Raw genomic sequence first — 24,540 nt, forward strand, 5'->3', positions numbered from 1 at the left:
TGTCGCAGCATGTGTGCTCTGCTGAAGCGTAACGAGCGTTGCTTGTGTGGTCGCTGCTTGCCGCTGGGGGTCGCGAATGGATGTTTGCAACGCCTTCGCGCCGTGAGGTGCGACCGAGGACGCGCTTTGCGCAAATTACGTAACGCTTCCTCGCAAAACGGGACAGGTTTCGTGAGCAAGGCTGTGACGTCGCTCGAATTGTTGGCAAGTGAATGCGGCTCGCACGCCCAACGTGTGGGCTCTTTCTGGCACATTGACGCACCTCTCCCACACCGCGCAGTGAGCCGCGTGGTTCGAACCGCACGTTTCCATCGCCGATTCCAGCGCGGCTCCGCATGTTTTTTTTTTTCTTTCTTTTCCCCACTGCTTGCCATGGTAGCCGTCTTGGTAGCAGCTGTGCATAATTGTTGCATGGAAGACGCAGCTCAGTCGTCGCTTCTGTGTTGTTCAGGCATGCGCGATGGCCTCCCTGTGCCTCCTCCCGTACGATGCGAAGGGCAGCGGAACGTGGTATCGCTCGGCAAGCGAGCTTCCTTTCCGCGGTTTCCTGTTTTCCTTTTGCGACCAGCGCTGCCTTGCTTGTCGCGTTTCCTTCGTAGAACCTACTCGAGAGAGGAGGATTACGCTGTCGAAACTGACGGCGGACTCGCTGTTTCATTTCGTTCGCCCTGCTGTTCTGATTCGGCATGTATCGGGACAGACTTGGCCTATTGCGACCCCGCGTAATAACACACGTGTCAGCCATGACTCAGCGTCAACGTAAAAAAAGAAAAAAAAACGGAGTGCCCTGTTCCTGCTTGGAAGGAAAGATCAACGTCCCAAAACTCGGCTCCGGGTTGACAAAGGACAATTCCTTTCAGTGCGACGGCGGCGATTGCCTTCTCACCATAACCTCACCCTTGCCGGCCTTGTCTGAGTGCAGTCGTTTCCACTTTTTGAGTCGCTGGGAAAGGTTCATGCTTGTTTTTCGAACGAAGTGGGGGTGCGCCACGTGCAAACGCTGTCGCATGGTATCACCGCGATGCACTAAGATGCGGATACACTGCTGCCGCATTTATTTAAAATATGGTTTACCGTATTTACACGATTCTACCCCGCCCCTGGTTGTAATGCTCAAATATATTACCGCGCAAATGTAAAAGAAAAAGACTGCCGATTCCAGCGCGCACATGTAGTAACGAAACCTGAGTCGAAGCGTACCGCATTGAAATAACTTTATGAACGTACAAAGGTATAATGTTTTAAAAACAGCGCTACCGACACATAAAAGAGAATGGGACACACACGGCGCTGACTTTAAACTGCGTTTATTATTGAAACACGATTGCTTTTCGGGGCCTTACGTCAAGCTTACGCGTGTGCTCAACCTCAATGACAGCACTGGTCGTTCCCAAAACACTGCCTCGTGGTCGCGGATGAGACCGTTGTTCACCCCTGTTCAATGAGCCTTTTTTTTTCCTTCGAAGATGCGGCTACGGAAGGCTGGCTAACACAGCCACTATCATTTCTCTTTATGTGAAATGCTTCCGCTATACTGACTGCAGCACAAGAGAAGTGGCCGAAGCATTTGGCATAATCTCAGTGTCTGACGCTGTTCGTTCTTCAGCGCATCCTTACGACAGCGTTGGGTAAGACGTCGTGTCCGAAAGTATCCATTTCTGTGCACGGCCGTCCTTTGGTTACAGAGACGACGTTGCGAAGCCCCATCGGTCCCCATCCCCGAAGGGCGTTGCGCAAGCAGCCCCGCGTCATTCGTGGTCGGCATTCCCCGTTTCGCCGCCGCGCGTGTCATTGCAGCGACGGTCGGCGTGGAGGAAACGCATTCGCCAACACTGGCGAGGGCGCCGCCGCTGCCCCCCTTGCGTAACTACGGCCGCGGTGGTGAAAAACAGCCGGATTAGAGGCATGTTTTGCGCCAGCGAGGCAGGGGGCCATCTGCCTACTTGCAACCTGCCGCCGTGCGAGACCGCTGCAACCACCGCCGTCTGTTGGCGCGGTGAAATAATTTCCCGCTTGTTTTCCAGAGCTGCTTCTGGCGTAGCGCCCATCGCGTTGTCCGCCGTGCGTACCAAAGCGAAGCGTAGAGTCTACACGCAGTACGCGTCGTGGATTCCTGCGACGCCAGAGGAGCGTGACCTCGCGACTGTCGATGTCGTCCCGGCGAGCTGTCCACCAGAGTTCCCGGGGTGGGCGCGGCCTCGCGATGTCAGCGGCTCGCGTCTGCTCCTACTATCGTGCGCCGGAACATCGATAGCAAAAGGTGGGAAACCGCGTCAAAACGTCCCGGCGGGGTTTGCTCACCTTTGTAGAGGAACATATCGATTTGCGCGGGACACGTGCGTCCCGTCACTTTGGGGGCATCGCCGGCGTGTTCGGTGTGTGGCAGTAGAGCCGTGGCCTCCGCCCGAGGCCGTAGTAGAACCGTAAAATTTTCTGCTAAAATTACGAGAGGCAACTCTGGCGCTGCAATCGCGCGGCCAGCATGGGATCGGTGGCTAGTACGTGGATTTGCCTGATCTTCGCCTTCGTACGTTCTTGCGGCTTTGTTTACTGCGCTTTATCTGCGTGTATTGGTCTAAATGTCCGAGCAATCTCACTTTTCTAAACGCAAAGTGCGATAAGCCTCGGCGCATATACACAATCATTACTACTTGTTGCATTTATAATGCAACAGTTTGTTGGAGGCAGCCAATTTGAAGTCATAAGGCCTTTCGAATACTGAAGGATTTAGGCAAATTCACGTACTGTCCATCATTCCCATGCTAGCTGCACTGCCGTGTTTCCAGCTCCGGTACACACTAGCGCCAGAGTTCACTGTGGTAAACTCTTCCAAGTAGAGCAGGCACTGCCGTGTATCGCTGCCTAGCACAAATAGTCAACATGCGTGGGACAAGTCGCACTGCAGCTGGGGCATTGGACATCTTTCACGACCCGCTAGCTAGCTCCACGTGTTTGTGACTGGCGTTTTTTGCTGTGCGCTTTGCTTCTCACACTGTTGGGTTATAGTTGCTTCAAGCTTGCACATTGAAAATGGCTGGTGCTCCCATAATCGAGAGTAGACGTTAAGCGTGAAGTGGCAACCGGCAAAGCAGATTGGTTGGAGATGGTACTACCCACAATCTTAAAATGGGTGCAGTGCATGTTCGCAACGGCACACCTCACCGCGCTGTGAGCTGGTCCACATGGACGCTGCCCAACTAGAAGAAAGTCTCCTGCATCTCTTGAGGCGACGCAATCCTGCACTGTGGAACTTGCAGACTGCTGGCGTTCAAACAGAACAGGCAACCACGTCTCAACACCAAAATATGACAATGAAGCGTATGGTGCCCTGTATTTGCATATTGAACATCGCTATTTGAAATGACAAATAAAACTTCAGCATACTAGAAGTTAAAGCTTGAGTGATATCGTGAACAAACATAAGGAAGATCTCGGAAGCAATATTTAAAAAAAATTGTTTGGACAGTAATTAGCGTATGTAATGCAGTCCTGTACAAAGGGTTGGGGGCCATTTTCTTAAATGCACAGACAACCGCTCAGAAAATCAAGATAACCCTACTGATGGAATGATTCCCTATCAATAATACTGGCTAAAACAAGCCATGTTTTTCTCATTAAATGTGGATTTATATCCCCACGCAGCAAGAATGTGAAGCTGCATAAGGGGTCCACCACGTGGCCTTCTACTAGTGTACACAGTTCCTGGTCTCTTTATTAGTATTGAAATGCGGTATACTTTGTGTCATGATAAGTTTTTCCTGACTTACAATGTGCAGATAAGCCTTCGTTTGTAATGAGCAAAAAAGTGGCGCTGCCTTCGCCTTTGTTTTCGATGAGTTGGGTCGGCTCGTCTATTGACATAACAATGACGGGGCCAGCCAGCTATGATGCAGGCGTGTACTTGCGGAAAAACGTGGTACAAATATAAGAAATGTCTGTACAACAGCGCAAACTTATTGCACCAGCTTTTTATATTCAAGAGGGGTTGAAAAAGTCAAAATGTAGGTGGTTAACCACAGTTGCACTCGCTCCCATGAAAGAACGATAGGCAGCTTTCACAATTTGCTAGGAGGACTATCGACATCGCTCTCACTTCTCAGCTTTGCTGGAGGAGGGACTCTTGCTTTTTCAGAGGCTACTCAGATCGAAAAATGCTGCTTACTAAATATCCACATGCTTTGGAAGTAACCACTGCAGGTGTAAAGACTACCGACGGTGAGCTTTGCGTTGTGGCGTAAAAAACTAGGTCCTTACATATTAGTTGCCAGTCCCTTTAAGTTTGACTGGTTGCCCAGATGTTCTCATTTGAGTGTCTGGATAACGGCTCTGGCTTTTGTCACTTGAAGGTTGTCGACAACGGGAGCTATAGGCATTTCATGCTTAATATCGCGCAACACAGATGTCGTGCTTGACCTGTCTGCATGGTTGCAATGCTGTATTTGTTTTGAGTATGCCATTAGAGAATAAGCTCAGACCGTGTGCATGTAAGGAATGCCATGCACTCGTTCTGCTCAAAGCATCCACTCGTGTGAAACGAATTGAGAAGACCAGTGCTAGTCGATCTAGTTCAGGAACTGGCCGGCAAATCAAATAGACTGCAAGCGCTGACCAAAGCTGACTGCCTGTAGCATTATCCACCGAAGATTGCTCAGATTCGGGAGTGAATGTGGGCACAACCGGACTAGAGCAGGCGCATGTCACTTCTGCCCTATGAGAACTTCTGATTCAAGTTCTGTGTATAAACCTCGGCATTCCACGGCAGTGACTATGCAGTAGTCGCCATATCTTCATGGTCACGATGGGTGTAGTGCATGCTCGCAACGGCACACCGCACTATGCCATACTGTGCACTGGTCCACATGTACGCTGCCCACCTAGAAGAAAACCGGCTGAAGGCGGCACGACAGAGCACGCTGCCCAGCTAGATGAAGAAAATTGCCTGAAGGCGGTACCAAGCAGCGCGGTACCTCCTTCAGGTGATTTTCTTTTCTGTGGTAGGCGTGGTGTGGTGTGCCATTGCAAACATGCACTGCACCTATCATGACTGTAAAGATATGGCTACTACTGCATAGTCACTGCCACAGGGTGCCAATGTTTATAAGCTTATTAAAGACCCAGGACCATCCCATTCGGCAGCAGCAGCTTGCGGCCATGTGTATACCCATTTGACACTTGCACTGTTGCTGTACAGGACAGTGTGCTTCTACCAAGTTTGTTGTCTCTTTCACACCTTTTCCTGCCATAGCTGCTGCTGCTGCTGTTCTTAGTGCTTACCTTTCTTAAACTGTACATTACTGGCCCCTTGACTCTGCTTATCGAGTTGTACGTAATCTTGCTGGTTTGAATCTTGCACTACTTGCTTAGCATGGCAAAATAAATAAGTCATTTGAGGATTTCAAGCGAACAGTCGTGCAGTAATTCCGTGATTTCCGAAAAAGCCTAGAAGATCTAAGAAAGGACCTCAGGAAAATAAAGACCAGCCTGAACTTAATAAGTGAGTGCTACAAGATAATAAAGGTGTCCGTATGTCAAATTGATACGGAAATTCAAACCTTGAAAGAACATGTTAAGGTATTCAAGGACGAGCGTGATGCTATATGTGCGGGGCTGAAGCAGCATGAGACGAGACTTCTACAAAGTGAACAGCACTCAAGATACAATAATGTAAGAAGTCAGGAAGAAATTGCCAAAAAACTAGGGCAAGCTATAGACATGCCCCTTGGCGACTCTGACATTGAAATCTGTCACCGCGTTAGAACATCAGGCAATGCTACTGCCCCTAACATTGTTATTCAGTTTGCACAAAGTTCATTGTGCCTCTTTTCTAGAGTAGGCTAAAAAGCAAAGGCTATCTACTGATGACTTAGGCTTTCCATCAAAAATGCCTGTATTTGTAAACGAGTATTTGTGCCCTGCCAGGAAGCAACTATTAGGTGCCGCGAATGGGAAAAAGAAAAAATTGCCAGTGGCAGTATGCATGGAGAAGAAACGGCAAGATATCTGTTCGCAAATCAGCTGGGATGGCTGCTTTTCTAATATATAGCCTGGATGACTTGTCTAACATTGTGTAGGGTAACTTCTTTTCGTGTTTGTTCCTTTTACTTGTGTGTTATGTTACAGTTCTGGGTTTTTTATTAAGTGATGTCAACGTCTTGATGAAAGCAAAAAGACCATCACTGTCATTTTTTCACCAGAACGTTCGTTTTGTGGTAAAGAGAAAAGATGAAATGGAAACGCTCCTGGAAAGCATAAGTGTATCTTTCACAGCAATAATGCTAACAAAAACATGATACACCAACACATCACAGGTGTTTGCCCTCCCGTCTGTCAATGCTTTTATAGAAATCGTGGAGACCAATGCGCAGGTGCTGTGGCTATTCTTGTAAAGGAAGGCATCATATGTGAAACTGCGGACGATTTCTGCATTGTCAACCCAGATATTGAAGTATTTACACTGCGCTACCGCGGCAACCTTTCTTGCATCATCTACCACTTGCCCTTGGTGATTTTAATTGGTTTCTGAGTTGCACTGGCAAACTTTTCAATCATGTTGTAGAAGGGAATTTTAACCTTTTTCTTGGGGGTGACGGTAACGTGGACATCCTTATGCGCACACACTTATAGGCAAGAATTGTAGGTCCTGATGATTGTGAACAGTCTGAGCAATGTAATTACAGCGCCAACACATGTTGCTCACGAAACTGCCACGCTGTTAGAGCTCTCTATTGCAAATCCCTACTTTGGTGACATAATAGCAGATGTTATTTATATAGATATCAGTGACCATTGCGGGTGTATTTATGTTAATTAACAATATTATTGATAGTGTTAATTAGCAGTACCTGCACATTAATGAAAGTGAGCACACCAATTCGTCATGTTCAATATATAACACCACATTCTCTAGATTTTCGCAGCCCCGTTAGTCTGCAGCAGTGGAACAACCTTCTAAATTCAAACAGTGAAATTGCATACTCCGCTTTCATCCCTACTTCTAAAAAGATATACCACGAACATCTTCGGTGGAAAAAGTTTAAAAAACCTTCGAAAGCTTGTAAACCTTAGGTTACGTATGAACTATTATATATGATCGAGCATAATAATGCGCTGTGTGCCCATTTTGTTAAACGTAAAAAGCCAGCTAGTTTTGAAGAATATAGGTCATGCCGAAATCAGCTCACAAGAAACTGAGAATAGCTAAAAACGTATATCTGCATAACTTATTTTCAGAACCTTCAACTACGCGATCATATGTGACATGGAGAAATTTAAACTCCCCGTTACGGCCAGTTAAATCCCACATTCTTCCTGATAACTTTCAACATCAAGGTAAACGGCTATCTGGTGCAACACTAGCTGATGCTCTTAACAACTTCTTTGTTGAACAAGTAACAGGCAAAAAATATGACACAGCAATGTTTATTACTGCTACATTGGATGCTAACTAGAGTTGGAAGGGAAAAGAGCACTTCGAGATTTTAAAGACTGGGCTGTTGCAAACGGTTTGCGAATAAATGCCATCAGGACAAAAGTTGTGTTTAGGCAGAGGCAAAAAATTTGTGAGTTCAATAAGAAATAAAATAGATACTGATAATTTAGAAATTGTTAGCACGGTCTCTACGTTAGGTGTAACATTCTCTACAGACCTATGCTTGAACAATCACATGGAAGACGTCAGTAAAAAGGTCTCTACTGTGGGAACGATAGCACTTTTGAAATTTTTTCTTCGCATTAAAATTAAGATATTACTTTACAGTGCTCTAGTATTTTCAGTTTTGCAATCCTGTAACCTCGTTTGGGGCACTACGAGGAAAAACCTTGAAATTGCATTTGCTTTAGGAAAGAGCAGCACGACGCATTACTAATATTCCTTGCTCATTTACTACAAAAAAATGTGTTTGTAAAGTTTGACATTTTACTGTATTCTTTCTGTACAACTATTGTTTAATTTAGAGCTACAAGTCATATTTTATGTCTAATGAATCTATTGTGTATTCTATCTAGCAGATCTGAATGTAAACTGTAGCATCCGTGGTACTAAGCATGAAGAAGAATGGCACATTCATACGCCGCAAGCCAATTACGATAAGCAGTCGTTAACATGCACTATGCCCATTCTACTTAATAAACTCGCAAAGGAAGAGTGTGATCCTTTGTGTAATCTGAATCGTGCAATAAGACAATTGTCAGTTATGCCAGACATATGACTAGTGTTGTATATAATATTCGTTCACTTACATTGTAGTCACGCACGTGTGTTACCACAGAACATGTACTTATGTGTATATAGATCTATGTGCATAATATATATCTATACCTATAAATATTTGTATGTGTGTATCTATGTAAACAGGTTTTTCTTTTTGTTCGAAAGTGTATTTTGTTCCAAGCATAACTTTAGTTTTAAGTCTCATTTTTGTGATGTTCTACAGTGCTCTGCAGTCAACTGTATAAGGGGGCAGGACCCTCGTCAAGCTGTACCTCACCTTTTAGCCCTGTTTCCTCTTTTTCTAGGTGAAAATAAAATAAGTCATTGATTGATTTGATGATCGTGACAGCAAACATATAATCCCAGCTTCTAGACACTGCTAGCAAAAGTTCTTGCGCTGTGTGCCGGTAATATTGTTTCCTTTTTGCGGATTAAGATCGAGTTTGCTTGATAATTACGTTCTCTTAACCACTGTAGTCCACATTAGTGGCTTTTAGTGCCACCGAGGTGTGTTGACTGCCTGTCTGACGGTATTTATTTCTCTTCGCATTCACTGTAATGAGTACGTCTTCAAAAATGAATGTTCCTGCTTCGCGTTCATTCAGGTATGCGTGCAGTGTACGCAGTGAATGAACTCAACGATTGAGGTCGGCACAATACGTTTGGCGGAGGCATAATCAAAAATAATGCATAGGTATTGTTGCTAGTATCATTTGCTGCGCGGTATCATTGCCGCAAGGACGATTCTAGCAGGGAGTCAAGTTTGCTTCTGAAGCCAGCTGTCGCGAAAATTGGAGCTGCAGTGAAACTGCTTCAGACTCGAGTTACGACGAATTAGCGGTGACTCCGATGCCACCTCTATGCACACGCGCGGCCCGTGGTCTGCAGAGCACTGCGTGAGCGAGCGAAGCGATGTCAGTGTTCGTTTTGCAGTGCGGCGTGTCAGTAGCCAAGCGCTGTTGGTCAGAACGCATTCACGCCTGTCCCTCTGCTCGTTCCTTCTCCCCCACTCGGCCTGTCCTCGCCGACCGTGAACGGCCGCGTGGTGATCGATCCCCGCGACCCTTGTTCCCTCGCTGGCTGCGCCGAGACCATCCGCCTTCTCTCTCTCCCTCTTCCCTGGTTCGGCGCACCATCGCGGCAGCCTTTTGTCCCCCCTCCTGCGTTTCGGTGGTTGATCCTGGCCTTCGTTGAAAGGCAGTCAGCGCGCACGCGTTGTGAACGTTCGATGGCGTTGTCATGATATTGGCGTCGTCGGCTAATCTGCGTTCCGCTTCTGTAGCGCCCTGTGTCTCGCCGGAGGCGGCCCCCTTTTCACCGCATGCAAAGTGGCCCGGCGCAACAACGTGCCTCGTAGCACCTTGTGGATAGCCACTTCCAAGGTCGCCTGTGGTTGACCCCTGCTGCCTCCTCGCCGGGGGCACCGCTCGAGCGCTGACGTGCGCGGTTTCCCCCGATGGCAAATGAGGAGCACGGCACTTCTACGAGCGCCCCTGAACGGTTCAAAGCAAGCGCTGTGCCTCGGGCGTGTTTCCATTGCCGAAAGTTGTATGCTGCTGTTACGGGTAGCACGTGGCGAAACGGCTATCCGGCGCAGCCACGACTGCTGCGTTGTCGTCACGTGGAGAACGAACACGTCAAAAGGCAGTGCAAGTGCGATTGATATGGCACGTCACATTGTCACAGTATTGTACGGTATTTGCCTGCACCGCCCTGATTGGCTTGATCGCTCGTCACTGGACACCGCGAGCGCAAAAGTAGAACCGTTTTGATGAATAGCGTCATTTTTCATCAGAAGGACAGCGGGCGCGTGTTGTGAGAAAGAACGAGGCTGATTTGCTAGATTATACCACGCTTTTCCTTTCTCCGCTCTTGCGCGCCTTCTCGCGTTCCCACGTTGTGCCTTAGCCGCGTGGAGAGGCCGACCTCGGGGTCAAACTGCGGCCGTGTTTTCGGGGGCGGTCGGGGTGTGCGGAGAGCCCCGCGGCCCCCCCCCCCCCCCCGTCTAAACATGTCGCCGCTGCGACAGATGGCGTCCCCTGCAGCTCGCTCGTCGAGGGGCCTCGGGCGGGGAACCTTGGCTGCTCGGTCGGCCGAGCCGGTCGCCGGTTCGATGCGGGGCGGCCTTGACCCCAGCCGCCGGCGCCACGGCCGGTCCCTTGCCCGCGGCCCCTCCCCCGTCGTTCGCCGCGCGCACCCCTCGCGTCTTCCTCTGTGCGATTGTTTCTGCGTGCGCTGCTGCTGTCGGCTTAAGCCTCGATGAAAGGCTTGGTGCGCCTGGCCTCGTGGCGAGGGCGAACGTTACGTCGGGGCAGCAATCGCTTCTGGACGTCCGATTCTGCAGAGTATCGACAACCGCGGTTCGTTCAAGACGACGGGAGTCATTCGTTTCGCGCATGGCCTGGTGACACTAGATCAACAGAAATTTGGACAAGTTGACGTACAGTCGCGGTCCATGTAAGCTGCAACACGGTGCCCGTATTCCGAGGAGCCCCAACACTGTACGGTGGCGCTGACATGGAAAAATTTGAGAACTAAGCGCCGCTCCCATTACTGTTATTTATTAAAGATATGTTTCGTATGTAGGCGCCGCCGTTCTGCATTGGAGCCTCATCGAACACGCGCACCGTGTTTCATTGAACGCGATTGTACGTTCGTCTCGGAAGAGAAACGCCAGCAGGAAAATTGAGAAAGAATGACACTGCGCAGGTCTTATTCGTTAATTTGTTTTCAAGACGGTGACACTATGGTGGGGCTTCAAAAGCGGCTTACGTACGCAAACCGCATGCAGCCCATAGAAGGACTTTGACGCTTTTAGACCTTTCCGACACCTCGAATTGGCTTCAACGACAAAATTCCTCGAATCTGCGAAGAGGACCTTTGGCTCTTCACAGCGAATGACGTCTTCGCGGATTGCCTCGCCCAAGGTCAGCCTATCTGAAGGGCATCACTCGGCCGCACTGGTTCCTGCTGGCGTCACAGATGTGAGGGATATCTCGAGAGTGTACGTTTATTTATGCTAAGCGAACGACTAGAGTATCCCGGCTGTGTGCTTGGCTGTGCCGCGCTAGAATGCACGGTCCTGCCGGCGCGAGGAGATCTGCACGAACGTAGACATCTTGGCGATGTTCGCGCCGTTGTTCCTGGCAGTTTTGCTTGGGTTAAAAGTGCCCGTTGAGCTAGGATTTGCGCTAGCGGTTCGTTAGCGCCTGTCGTGTACAAAATAAATCTTAGTGGTCACCTGGAAACTTGAATGAAAGTACACGGTGGACGCTTAACCGCGCATGCGCCTCGGTGGTGTTCCGTCGAATTGTGGCGTTCACTGCAGCGTTTTCGACTCGTGCTCCGAGCGGCTTTCCTCGGTCTCCCTGCGTCTGATTAGGCCCGTTGCGTGCGCGGTGTATTAGGTGCGCGAGTCCGGCGTTGCCTCGCGAGCAGTTCGTGCAGCGGCGTTCGCGCCGTGTGCAAATTGCGGGTATCCTGCAGTAGATTCCATCCGAGCCCGGTGGCCAGTGTTGCGCCGGCGGGCGGCGTTCCCGGCGGGTCGTGCATCGGCCGCGTGCGGTCGGGGGACGGCGACGACCCCGTCGTGCGGTGACCGGCGCGCCGTTTGAACCTGGCCGGTCGTGTTTGTCGGTGGCGCAACGCGAGGCCGGGACGCACGGAAGGGGGAAGCTCTCCCCCCCCTCTCTCTCTGCCGAGCTCGATGTGCGCTCGGGAGCATCTTCGCCGGCGTGAATCGGAAGCAGCTGTGTCGTGCGTAACCTCCGGCCGAAGGTGGGAAAAGCGCCGCTCGCCGAGTTCGCGTAGGCATTCTCTCCCAAACACGAACGGTGATAACTGAGCCGGAGCTGTGGTCGACGCGGGCTGCATCGGGAGCGTTATTCACTTTGCTCCTTCCACCCCTGGCTTCGTGAAATTTTCCGCCAGTTGTACTGCTCACTGTGGCCCGACTACGGTGTAGTATTCGTTGGCCGCAACTGGGAGGAACTCGCCTAGTGGCCGTGTGACGCGCCTACCGTATTTTCGCGATTCTAAGCACCCCCCCCCCCCCCCCATATTTGTTACGAAGAGCGCGTAGCCAAGACCGCCAAGCACGCTTGCTCGCTCTGTCATCGAGCCGGAGCCGTCGGCGTCCCGAGGTGGAACGGCGTCCGCGGCGCGATCTTGCCGCGCAGCCGGACTGCAGAGCCGCGCGGACTCGTGAGTGGCAGTGATAGTGACTAAGCATCCGACACAAGCGGTGGGCTCACTGTCTGGACCGATTTTTCTTTTGGATGTTTGAAAAATAAAATGTTATTTCTCGCACCCGTCTCGTCGTGATGTCGCAGCGAAAAGGGAGAGGGGGGTCATTCCAGATTTGTCGAATCTAAGCACCCCCCCTCACTTTGGGCATCGCGATTATGAAAAAAAAAGGGGGTGCTTAGAATCGAGTAAATACGGTATTTATCGGCGGTCGCGAAGTGTTTCTTCGTCGAGACCCCACAGTTTCGGAACGCGTTTCATTGTAGGAGCCACGTATGGCATCGTTGTCTCGGTCCCTTTTTTTTTTAGTGTATTATTCAGATTAGTCGCATGGCGGAAGGCGCCGTTGCGAGTTTTCCGCTTAGAAGTGCAAAGTTTGTGTCGTTTTCGTCTGGGGTTGCCTGCTTCGATACACTTTGCCTTTATGCGCGCGTTTTGTGCCACGCCGATCGGTATGTAACGCGCGTTCTTTAAGATATTTTAGGCATGCGCGTCGAGCTTCGTGCACGTACGTGCCGGTACATTCAGCACCCTGATTTCCACGTTACAGAAATAAGGAAACGAAAGAAAGCAGAGGGAGAATATAAAGAATTGGGGAAAGGGGTGTTGGGTGGAGGCCGCACCAGCACTTGGATGTGACGGTAGCACCTTCAAGCAGGCTAAGCAGGGCAGCTCGAGTTTCTTTTCTCCGGATCTCGACGCCGCGTCTGGGAGCGTTTCTTTCTCTCCACACAGGGTCGTTTCCCGTTCCTGACTGCCACGCAATGTAGGTCACGCCTCGTGGGCGAGCGAACAAGTTCGCTGCAGGGGAGCTGTTCAAACTGCCCGGCAGAGGAAGATCGCGCCGGTCGGCTGGCTCGGCGCGCGAAGGCCGTTGCTCCTTTGCGTGTGGCCGGAGCGCCGTGGCGCCTCGCTTTTGTCCGTGCCCGCTCGGTCGGGGCGCGGCGATAAACGCCGGGACTCTTGGCGTCGGGGGAAGGGGACCCCCTTTTGTGTCATCCCCGCGCTCCTTGATTCCGCTTCTTACGAGGGGAGGAAACAGCGAGCGCGGAAACTGGGTCAGATTCGGATGCGCCCGCCCGTTTTTTCTTGGCTGCTGGAATTGTGTGCATTTTCTTCTCCTCCGCCTTGTTTCCGCTCGCGAGGAGCTGTCGGTGTTGTTGCCGCCGAGCGATGTGTCCTTCGCGGCGTTCAAAACGCGAGGGCCCCTCCCCCTCCCTGCAGCGTTAGCGCGGTGGCGCTCGTGGATTTTTCGCGCGCCTCGGAATCGAACCTGCCACAGCGCGCCACGCTCTCCGTTTCCTGGAAGCGGCGCAGGGCAAAGGTGGTCCTTCCACGTGTGCGCGATTACCAAGGGCGCGGGCCTCGCCGATCCTGCGAGAGTTGCGCGAGCGTGCCGTCGCCAAATGCGGCGCATTCGCGTGCGATTAAACTGCGCGCGGGCCGGAAAAGTGTCTCGCCGAATGCGGCGTCCATAGGCAGGTTGCGAACGTAGTTCCCGCGCCTACAAGGGCGCCCCTCGCGGCGGCGAGCGCGGAACCGGCAGGATACGACCGGCCCGCTTGCGTTCGGAAAGCCTGTCTCTGCACTGTATCGCGCGTAGCTGTTGCCTTTTCTGAGCAATGCCGAAGTGCAACCCGAGCTGTTGAGTAGTGGGCTGCAACAGCACGTACACCAACTCACCAGGAACAAAGTTTTACAGGTTTCCAAGCCGACCGTATGAAGCAGAACGGCGTCAACACTGGATAGCGCTCGTCAGACGGCATAAGCTGTTTTATGTTCCGGCGTTATGTCAAGTGCGTTATAACGCTGAATTCTTTGCTTTTACAGCAATGATGGCAGCAACGGGACCCCTGCAGTCAGTGGCGTAGCTAGGTCGTCTGGCACCCGGGGCCCATAGGTCTTCTGTCCCCTCCCCCCCTCCCCCGGTTTATTCGAGGAAGGTGAGGTTATCAACAATTTCCGTGTGTCTCCAGACGTATATGACACCCCCACACAGGCCCCTTGGACCCCCCCCGTTGCTACGCCACTGCCTGCAGTGCGTACCAGGATATGCAGCAAACAAAGTAGTTTGTTCCCACACTGTACTGCAGTAAAGCTGTGGAACTCTTTCCCAATCCTCTCCCATTCAAACAGCGTTAGGGCTTGCTGAGAGATTTGAGGAGGGGTTGCAGCCGGCTGAGCTGGCATACGCCCTTCTGCGCCCAGCATATTATCAACGAAGGGGCAGTTGAGATAACCAAAATTTTTGACAACGTGGTTTATTGGAACATCCTTTGCACGCACTGAAAAAATCGCAACATAAGAGTATCGCACTTCCAGTAACTTGGGCGAAAATATTTTCCCAGCGTAGTCTAACACAACTGGTAAGTTCATCCCCTTTTTTCTGTGTTTGGGGAGAGCAACGTTAGAATACCTCTGGTAGGTCTTACGAGTCGTTCGTACGCTCCACGTTCCTGGATGAGATGTTTTGGATTCGTATTTGCCGTCCTGTATGTACAGGGAAACTACCGCGGCGTCCTTGCACTTCCCTGCGATGCCAGCACGGCAATCGCAGCTCCCCGCTAGGATTTGTCTGCTGTCGCCGATCTTCAAGAATCAATGTCGCCTATAATTTCATGCGTCCACACCGTAGATAACGAAGTAACTTACGCTGAGCTTCACGCATCTCGCTGGTGCATTATTTTTCGTTTGAAGAATAAACCTAGCAGTCACTTCCGATTAGTGCGAGTTCAACACTTCCCTCACGTCGTAGACGTGCCCCACTTCAAATAGACGACTTCCTTTCTCTAAATTCTTTTCACGAAAAAAGCTATGAAGATCTTGTAATTCCCGAAACCCGGTTAAAATTAATATCGGCACGCTGTTTAGCGCCATCGCTACCGTTTGGCAGGACGCCAAACACGCAGCGCGGGCTGCTGACGCCGTGAGTTATCCTACCACATTCGCGCAACTATTCGTCAGATGGCGCTAGGGGTCGGAAAGACAGGGCGCCGCCTATGCACTTGCAACCTGCCCATAGCGGAGGCGCCCGTGTGGGCCACCACTCGGTATACTCGGCGTCGCTCGCTGCTGCCGCGGCAGGCGACCGTGTGGTGACCTTTTCTCTCTGTTGCAGCTGCGCGCGGTGAGGTGCTGCCGGAGTCGTCCAGCAGCATGGCCATTCCCCGCCTGCCCACCCCGCCTCCGCAGAGCGAGGTCAACACGCCCGTGGCCGAGAGCTGGTGCTACACCCAGGTGAGCGGCTCTTCCGCGTCGGCACAGCGTCGGGCGGGCCCTGTGGCCGAGCACACCGCTTGCACCCCCGCTGCGCCACGCGGCGTCGGTCGAACGCTCGGCTGGGAAGCCTTGCCGGCCAGCAGCTGTCGTTTCCTACGTCATCGGCATAGTCTTCTGTTAAACGCTTCACATTAACGTTCGTCATCTCCAGTAACCATCGGTGATGCCATATTTTAATGTTACGATGCTGAGAACGAGAGAGTGCCCGGTGGGTCGCAGTGTAGTCGAGGACAGAGTAGCTGGTGGGGCCTGTTACGACTTTGCACCGCTTCCACCACTATTACGACTTTGAGGTGGTCCCGTAGCGCTCGTCACCCGTTTCGTGACGGAGCGTTGGTAGCGAAGACTCCGAGTCAGGCGTCAGTGAGAATAACGAAAGGGACTTTATACATTATATACAGGTCATTATACAGGACAAGATCGGATCGGCACGGGGGCCGAGAGCGCACAGAAAACGCGACTGTTCCCGCACGGCGACGTCCGGCGAAAACGCGTGACACATCTCACTCCACTCGAAAGCGGCACTCAGCTCCCGGTGGGTCGGCGGATCCGGTTTTCCAGGCGGCCGCGTCGCGGCTTATAATGCCCCGAGAAACCATTGTCACTCAAACGGTCCAATACAAAGCCAGCACTCGACGGTCGTCCGAGAGGTCCAACCAGCGGCCGCGCTGCCCCCCCCCCCCCCGTTGAAAGTTGGCGGGCGCGGTGACCTCCAGGCAAAGGGAGGTACGGCGCCGGGCTGTTTGGCACTTGGTTCACGTTTGGACATGTCGCTCGCCGATGCTTCTCCGCAGGACACCGCTGTCTGACGGCTCAACATCTTGACTTGTCAAGGGAGAATTAGGGCGCTGTGCCTTTCGGCGCAGCCCCGGATTTGTCCAAAGGGCGTTCGCAGGATAAATTCTGCATCTTGTAGATTCGGGATCCGGGCCACACGGTCACACGGTCGCGGTGGGACCTACGGCCACTGCTGCGCCGTTCTCTGGCCTTCGAGTTGAGGGCCTTAGGCTATCCGGTGGTTTTGTGGTACCGCTTGACCACCACTTTTGACACACCCAAAGCCGCGTTCCACTTGGCGCGCATTTCCGAACGGTCGCATAAAAGGTTTGCTTATTGTGGATTGGATAAATTGGAAAACGGGACGCACGACATTTTGTGGTCAGTGCTCCTTGCAGATTGCATCCTAGCGCTCCGTGTGTTTCGTCCCGTAAACATGACGCCAGACCGGCCTTCATTTGCACATGTGTCGAGCAGGCGAGAGGCAAAGAGCGTTAATAAATTGTCTCGTTACTGCTAGTTTCTTTAGCTGGTTACTCAGGGAAGCACACACGCACACAAAATATTTATTTATTTGCATACCCTCAAGACCCGAAGGCATTAGACGGGAGTGGTGAGTACATGTGCAGTCGTTCGCAATCTTCTCGAAATTAGTTGGCTACAGACATGACATTTCTGGCTTTTTTGTTTTTCTGAGCTAAATGGAGGCCGTGGACCTCGGAAGGCCTAGAAAAATGTTGGAAAGCCTTAAGAGTGCATTCGACAATTCACCATAATAGCTTTCGTACGAACTTGTTTCGCCGTGTACCCCATGATGTGCATGTGTATCGATGCAGAAGTCAGTGGCGTGGGAGCAGAAGAACGTGGCCCTGCCTCTCGACGCGATTGCTCAGTCTTCTGCCATGCTATCACGCATTACGAGCCGGAGCAGCGCCCATTTATTCGTAAAGTTCCGACTGAAATTTTCGTGATTTAGGCTAGTCACCGGCCGTACTGGTCTCCGGAGTCCGTGTGGAAGGGTACTCATTGGCAAATTCCCGGTTCTTTCCGCATGTGACCTCCGAATCGTGTATCTCACGACTTGTCGCATTCGAGCGTGTCTCCAGTGCGTTATCGTTGAATCCAATGCCTCGCACGGGCAAGTGTGGCAGAAGACTTGGTTTCGCGTTTCTTTTTCCCCCCACTGTTTCATGGTGGCACGGCGTGGAAACGGGAGTGCGATTGACGTGTGACGACCTGTAGCGCTCGGCTTGCGAGTCTTACCCGTGACCCGCCACTTCCGTCCGCACGTTTACCGTAACGGGCCACGCACTTTCGCCGTCTGCTCGGTCCAGTACCCGGACGCCAGTGCTTCGGCGATTGCACGCACCGGGTCCGTCTTTCGGTCAGCGCGTTTTCGACGAATGAGATCACCCGGTATTTTTCGCGTGTCCGGACCGGGCGAACGGAAGTTGTTTAGAACGCGGTTTCCGTTTTGAAACCGGGTCGTGCCCACGGCCACAGAGAAGCTGCGAAGTGATTGCTGCTCGCCCCTGCGCGCTTCGCGGTCGCCCCGTTTTGGTTCGTGCCCGCCGCAGAGACTCTGGCGCTGACCACTGGGTCGATTCCCTACGGCATTCAGATAGTGAGGGAATTCATAAACGCCCGTATGCGGAAGTCTCTATGCTCCTTAAAGAACCCGGTCGCAATGGAGGCGAAATGCAAGAACGCTCTTCTACTTGGATTTGGGTGTACGTGAAGGAGCCCCAGGTGGACAAAGTTAACCCGCAACCCCGGACCCGCTACGCCATCCCTCGATGTCATATCGTAGAACTCCAGAATTAAAATAATTAAGCACGTCCTGGCGATTGATAGATTATCGGAAGCCTTCCAGTGCGGCGTAATTTTTCGCCTCCTTGTATGAGTCACCACCCAGTCCGTTCGCGAGTTGGGGTGTTTTTGAACCGCCTCGACCGTCGTTCGGCGTGACTCTTGTGCAGAGTTGGCCTCAATGAAACAAACAGTTGCTTTGATGTCGCCCGTCGACCTGGCATGCGCGGTATGAGCGGTGCTTGGGGTCACGCGTCTCTCACCGCGCGCGTGCTCCCGGGTCGGCTGTTCCCGCCCCGACTGTGAATGCAGAAATGTGGCCGGAACTTAACGCGGCACAATGGAAAAAGAAGCCGGTATCAAGTCGACGTATTCTATTTTATGGTGAATCGCCGGCAAGTGCGATGGAAACGGGTCACCCGTGGTCGCGCCCGCGCACAAAAGGTTCGCGTCCCGACACCGCTGCGTGCGAGACCCCCCCGTCTTGTTGGAGGGGTTGGGGGAGCAGGTCACGCGGTCGTCCCTTCCACCCTGCCCGCCTGCATTCTGCGCGGAGTGAACAGCGACCTCGTCGGCCGATTGTTGTGTGTGAACGGCCTTTCGGCAGCGCCTGTTCCCCTCCCCCGTGGCAACAGCGGCGAGAGAGAGGAAGCGCGGGCGAGGGCACTGCTCCGGCGCTTCCTTTTGGTTGCCTCCCCCTCACGGTCAAATGTTTTGTCGCGCCCAGACATCCGCCCCGCCGCTCGTCTTGCGTGCGCGGCCCGCTGTTTTCACTGCGTCCTCCTCTCTCTCGGGCGCCGAGGGAAGCCGGTGCACTGCTAGCTGCTCTCTCTCTTCGGTCGACCAGGAGTTGTACACTGCTTCGTGGGGTGGTGCGCGAGCTTCGTCGTATTATAAACGATGCCCCCTGGCTGCATGCACTAGAGGGGCGCTCAGGACCAGCGTCTCTGCGAGAGGGTCTTGTCCGCACGTCGTGCACGGTGGAGGCGCCCCCTAGAGCGCAGCAGAGACTCGTTTGCGCCGCATCTGTTTGCAAGGCGCGGTCGGAATGGGCGTATCGACCAGCTAGGGATGTGCCTCTTCGCTGCTCGTTGAAGCTACAGAGAGAGAGTGCGTTCGCTGGCGGCGTACCAGTCGGTTGAGACCACGACGCAGCTGTTCGCTGCTAGAAAAGCGGCTGCTTCTGAGTAGTGTCGTATCAACAAAGTTCACATAGCAGAAGGCGCACACGACACACGGTTGTGGCACTCGTGTGCCACCACCGCCTGTAAGGTTCTTCCGAGAGGTTGTGAGAAGCGTACAGTAATCAAATTTTGGATTACAAATTAGTTCAGCGTGCCTGTACTTATGTCCCTCCTCCCGTCTTGTATTCTGGTGTTAAGCTTAGCTCCATCGCTGCCGTGTAGGTGGGGTGACGTCATCCAAGGAGGCCTCGGAGGAAGCCTTGAGTAAGGTGGTCGGAACACCCTAGCTTGCGGTAGTACCTTCTGCGAGTAACATTTCGAACCGATGCTCACAGGTGGCCAGAGGTGCGTTAGCGCGCCCCCATCCGCTCGAGCGCTTTGGGTCACGCAAGACCTGACCTTGTGGTTGGCCCCCGTGGGCCATTAGGGACTCGCGAAATGGGTCAGCCGAAGAGGTCTTCCTTTTTTCGGCGCTCCCCCTCTTGTTTCCGCTTTCTCATGTCCGTGAACGGCCCAGGGCCGCGCGGTTCCGCCTTCCTATCTGGCTGCATCGAACCGCCGCGCTGGCCTTGCCGCCGCCGGGGCAGAGCGCACGTGTTTGTCGTCTCGGTGCTGTTCGGGGCTCCGCCGATCGATGCAGCATCCGCGACTCACGCCGCGCCGCCAACCTGGACGTGTATGCGTGTCTTTTTATTTTTTTTATTCCTTGCACCTCTTACTACGACGGGGGTTACAATGAGAGGGACTCTAAAGCGAATTGTTATGCCAACTTGAATTAATAAGTTGCACTTCAATACCGGAGCTGGTGAGCGAGAAATTGCGCTGTACCTCCAAAGACTGGTCGACAATTAACGAATATTCTGCATTATGAAAACTCGGAAGTTAATGCAAATCGAGTATTGTGGAAGGATAGTCCGTGCACGCACGAATAAAATAAAAAAAAACAAGAAAGCGCACTCCCCCGATTGGAATCCTTTGTATCCCTTCAGGCTGTTGACACTCGCCGTGTGGCAACTCTGCTGTGCGCATGCGTGGTGGCCGTCGCGAGCTCCTCGGCGTATCTTCGTCGTTGACCATCTCGGCGAAGCAAGCGTGGGTGTTATCGGGCGTTGTCCCCTCGGGCCTTCGCTTATTTCCGTGCAGCACCGGCAGGACAATTGCACTCGGGAGCCACTAGAACCAAGCGTACTTTTCTGGGAGGTTTAGACGACGCGGTGCGAACGTTCGGCTTGCGTAGGCAAACGAAGTTTGGGATTTCGGGTGCGCAACCCGCTTGAGTCAACTCTGCGTCGTGCATTCCCCCTGGAAAGCCGCCGTTGCAGCCCCGTGTCGCGAGAGCGGTGGTCTTCAGGTCGCTGCGGCAGTGTGTGCCCGTTTCGGTTCGACACTGTGAGCGTGCAGTTTGTGTCCGTGTGTTCACGCCCGCGGCTGCCTCCGCAGTGGCGAAGTGGGCGCTTGCTGGCGGTACATCTTGAATGGCAGCAGTTGGGCGCTCGGCGAAGACGAGGAGTGAAAGAAAGGGAGACGCGCGGGCGCTCGCGTGTCCTTTTTCTCTCGCTCTGTTGGCCTCGCCTTTACCAAGCGCCCAGCTACTGCCATCCGTTCTGGAGCAGCGTTCGTGTCTTTGGGCGGAGAAGGCGGCCGCGTCTGTCACGGAGCGCGCGGATGAAAAACGGCATCTTTGACTGCAAGGTCGCGAACCTCGGAGGAGCATAAATTCTCACGCGGGTCCTGGCCGGGAGGGGGAATCCCTGGATGGGGCCGAGAAGGCGGAGAGCCCCGCTTTCTTGGGCGCATCAACTACGCTCGGTCCTCTCTCTCTCTCTCTCTCTCTCTGAGCTTTTTGAGTGGAGGTAGAAAAAGAAAAGGGCCTTGGCTGAGCGGCGGGCCCACATGGTGAGCAGGGTGAACCGCATCAGCTGGATTGATCTGTACGCCTTGTTTTCCTGCAGGGCGTAACCGCTCAAGGACACGAGTAGGGGGATAAGGAGTTGAACAAAAGGCAGCGCTCAGAGACCCGGGCACTGTGTCTACAGGTTCTTCACCGGGTGTTTTCTCTCTCTTTTTTTTGTCTTTTTTTGCAAGGATTTCCAAGGCCAGCCAAACTGATTGTATGGATGGTGGACTTTTTGTGTGTTCATTCTGCATTCTGTAGATGGATTATTCTCTTGGCAGTTTGACACTTGGTCATTAGGCACATCATCTGTATGCAGGTTTTCATGTGTTGAGATGGAAGGCTAGAGTTCACATTGCCTTCCATTCTTGCCTATCTTTTGAAAGAAATGGTTGTAGATGGCATCCAAATCGTGACAAACCATTGTTACCACAGGTTTGGTATCTCAGATATATGGCATCTTCTTTGCTGTAGCTGTATGGCTGGGGCCGTGTTACATACACTTACGTGTTTTTTCAAGGTAAATAGTTTTAGATTTCTGTTAAAAACGGCACATTAATAGGTTGCCATACGAACAGAGAGCACAACTACGTGTCCTTTGTTTTCTTTGACCGTTTACACACATCTGTCAGGCTACTTTGGCAGAAACTCGCTTTGGCAAAAACTAGCAGAAACTCGCAATTTTGGGTGGTATCCAGGAGCCATGAGCTACATGCTACTTCAATATAGCGACACAATTTGCATTGCAAATTTGCAAGTTAGCTCGTAAATGAATACACCTGCTTGTCCTATAAATTACTGTAGCAATCTATGTAATACCCTCTCCAAGAGGGCCTTTAGGGTATTTGAATAAATAAATAAATAATCGTCCTGCCACATTTCTTTTGTCTGTCATGTTCACGCTAACATTATTCCTTGAAGAACACCGACACACACAAAATAAAATATTGGATAGCAGCCGTCACTATATGTTCAAGCTTGCAAAATAGAGTAATAATTGGCACTTTGCTAAGTTTTATGTCTTTGTGCTCTGAGAATAATGGTGTATAGAAGCCATCCGAACCCTGGAGAAAGAAAAGCTTTATATACTTCCTGTCTGTGTTAAAATATGTGGGATCAGTGTTTACAAACATAGCTCAGGCATCATATGGCTGCCAGTGCTTCGTAGTACTTTTTTTCTTCAGCATAATCATGGACTGTGCCTTATGTGTTCTGTGTACTATTTTATGGCTGACAGCTCCACCATAGGCGTAACAGTAGCGCGAGGTTTTTATGTGCCATATGTGCCTCCTGGCATGTGCTGAAACTATTTTTGGCCTGACTGGGTGCATGAAAGAGGCAGCAGAGACTTGTATATTGTAGCTGAATATGTTCAGAAAGAATGTAGTATAGTGCTTTGCTTCAAGCTTTCCTTTATTTAATTTACTCAGATTGCTCTAGGCCTCTCCCCCCTTTTCTTGCTAAACTTTGTTTTATGTCGGAGGGAAAAAAAATGTTAACGGAGTCAGTATGCCAAAGAGAGATATACAACAAAGTAAATCTAAAAATGTTTTTTGCCAATATCCGGCGGGTAACAAATGTGTGTTTATAATGAACACTGGATATAACAAAAGCATTTTCATATGGGTTGCGACTTTGTTGTAAGTGGTTTTTTTACTATATCAGTAAGAAGTATCTGTAAGAAGTATGTAAGAAGCCTTCTCTTCCTCTCTTTCGCTCAGGTGAAAGTGATCAAGTTTTCCTACATGTGGACCATCAACAACTTCAGCTTCTGCCGGGAAGAGATGGGGGAAGTGCTCAAGAGCTCGACATTTTCTGCGGGGGCCAATGACAAGCTCAAATGGTACGTTTGCACCACCCTTGCCCAACCTCCTCCCACCGTGTTGGGTATTGTGGGAGTTCTGCAGGCACCACTCGCATTCATGACCAAAACATTTTGTGTGACGTACTGTAAGTGAAGAGATTTTATGTAATGTTATAGTTGTAACATATAAAGGTGTTATTTTATAGATGGTTTCACAGATAAACCAGTTCACGAGGAAATGCGATGTCTATGCCCACACTGCTTGTGTGGGCGTGCCTGCTAAGTGTGAAATGGGGACCATAGCAAGGTGTTCCACATTGCCTGTTACAGCTGTCACAGAGCAACTGCTTCATCAATGGTATAGTAACCACAGTGGCTGACATTCTTCTTTTAAAAAGAAATGTGATTTAGTTTAGCGAGGTCTCGGTTCCTGATGCAAAAACAAGAATGGTACTTGCTGTTGCTCCTGTGGATAGATTTAGATTATAGTGTGTATTGAAAGCAGAATTACTTTTTCCTTTTAAGCTCTTTGCTAAACTGGCACAGATTTTTTAACCCATTTCAGCTGCTTATTCTGCAGTGCTTTGATTCAAAAGGCCTCCACTTTAGCTATGGTTGCCTATAGTTTGGCGGTCTATACTTTGATTTGTATTTCTCAAAATCAACTTGACACCGCGAATGACATCTAGAACTGTACAGCTCTTTTCTGTGGCAAGCTTGTGTGGAAATGGGCTCACAGTTTCATATAAAAATCACCTGTAGGAACTCTGGGCTTGGCAATTGTTTGGCTTCCACAGGGATGATGGGTACAACATGAATTTGTGCAACCACTTCAGTCACGAATTGTGACTGAGGGTTCAGAAGACATTCAGATATATTTCTGGAAATAAGGCTCAAGTTTTGCAGAAAAATAGTTTGACCTGTAGCATAGATATTTGTTGCACCAGGGATATTGACCTCTTATTTTGGATGTGTTATAGTACCATGAGAAGAACTGAAACATTTGTTGCATATAGATGCACTGTTTTGTTTAGTTGAGGGCCCTCTGGTGGAAGAAAAGACAAAAGCAGTGATGCAGTCCAAAACATTGCACTTCTTCCGAGTCTGGTAATGCACCTCTAGAAATTCCATTCTGAATTACATTGCATTCCACAGTGGCTTATGGCATTCATGCTAAGCAGAGGATTACATTTACATGCAATGTTATGTTCAGGATTTCTATTTTGTCGTCACCATTCGAAACACCTAAATGCACCAAGTTGTTTCCTTATGGAGACACTGACTGTAGCTTCAGCCGTTCTTGTGGCTTTATTTATAAATCATATTTTCCTAAATGCAG

At 51.1% G+C, this 24,540-nt stretch overlaps 1 protein-coding gene across 9 annotated transcripts in view; it reads left to right on the top strand.

Annotated features, from left to right (window-relative positions):
- The window catches only part of rdx (BTB/POZ and MATH domain-containing protein rdx), a 219,128-nt gene that overhangs the window by 177,222 nt on the left and 17,366 nt on the right, over positions 1-24,540 (top strand). For 8 of the 9 annotated variants that reach the window (XR_010569219.1, XM_065450705.1, XM_065450704.1 and 5 more), the window contains 2 exons: positions 15,573-15,691; positions 23,119-23,240. Coding sequence is in view for 8 of the 9 variants with exons in the window: in XM_065450701.2 (XP_065306773.1) it covers positions 15,573-15,691; positions 23,119-23,240 (241 nt within the window). In the remaining variant the exon portion in view is untranslated. Of the gene's footprint in view, positions 1-1,890; positions 2,261-15,572; positions 15,692-23,118; positions 23,241-24,540 lie in introns of those variants that run through there. The other variant, XM_065450700.1, reaches the window with a different exon arrangement.

Source organism: Dermacentor albipictus, chromosome 4 (genome assembly GCF_038994185.2).
Source record: "Dermacentor albipictus isolate Rhodes 1998 colony chromosome 4, USDA_Dalb.pri_finalv2, whole genome shotgun sequence".
In the NCBI taxonomy this organism is placed as follows: domain Eukaryota; kingdom Metazoa; phylum Arthropoda; class Arachnida; order Ixodida; family Ixodidae; genus Dermacentor; species Dermacentor albipictus.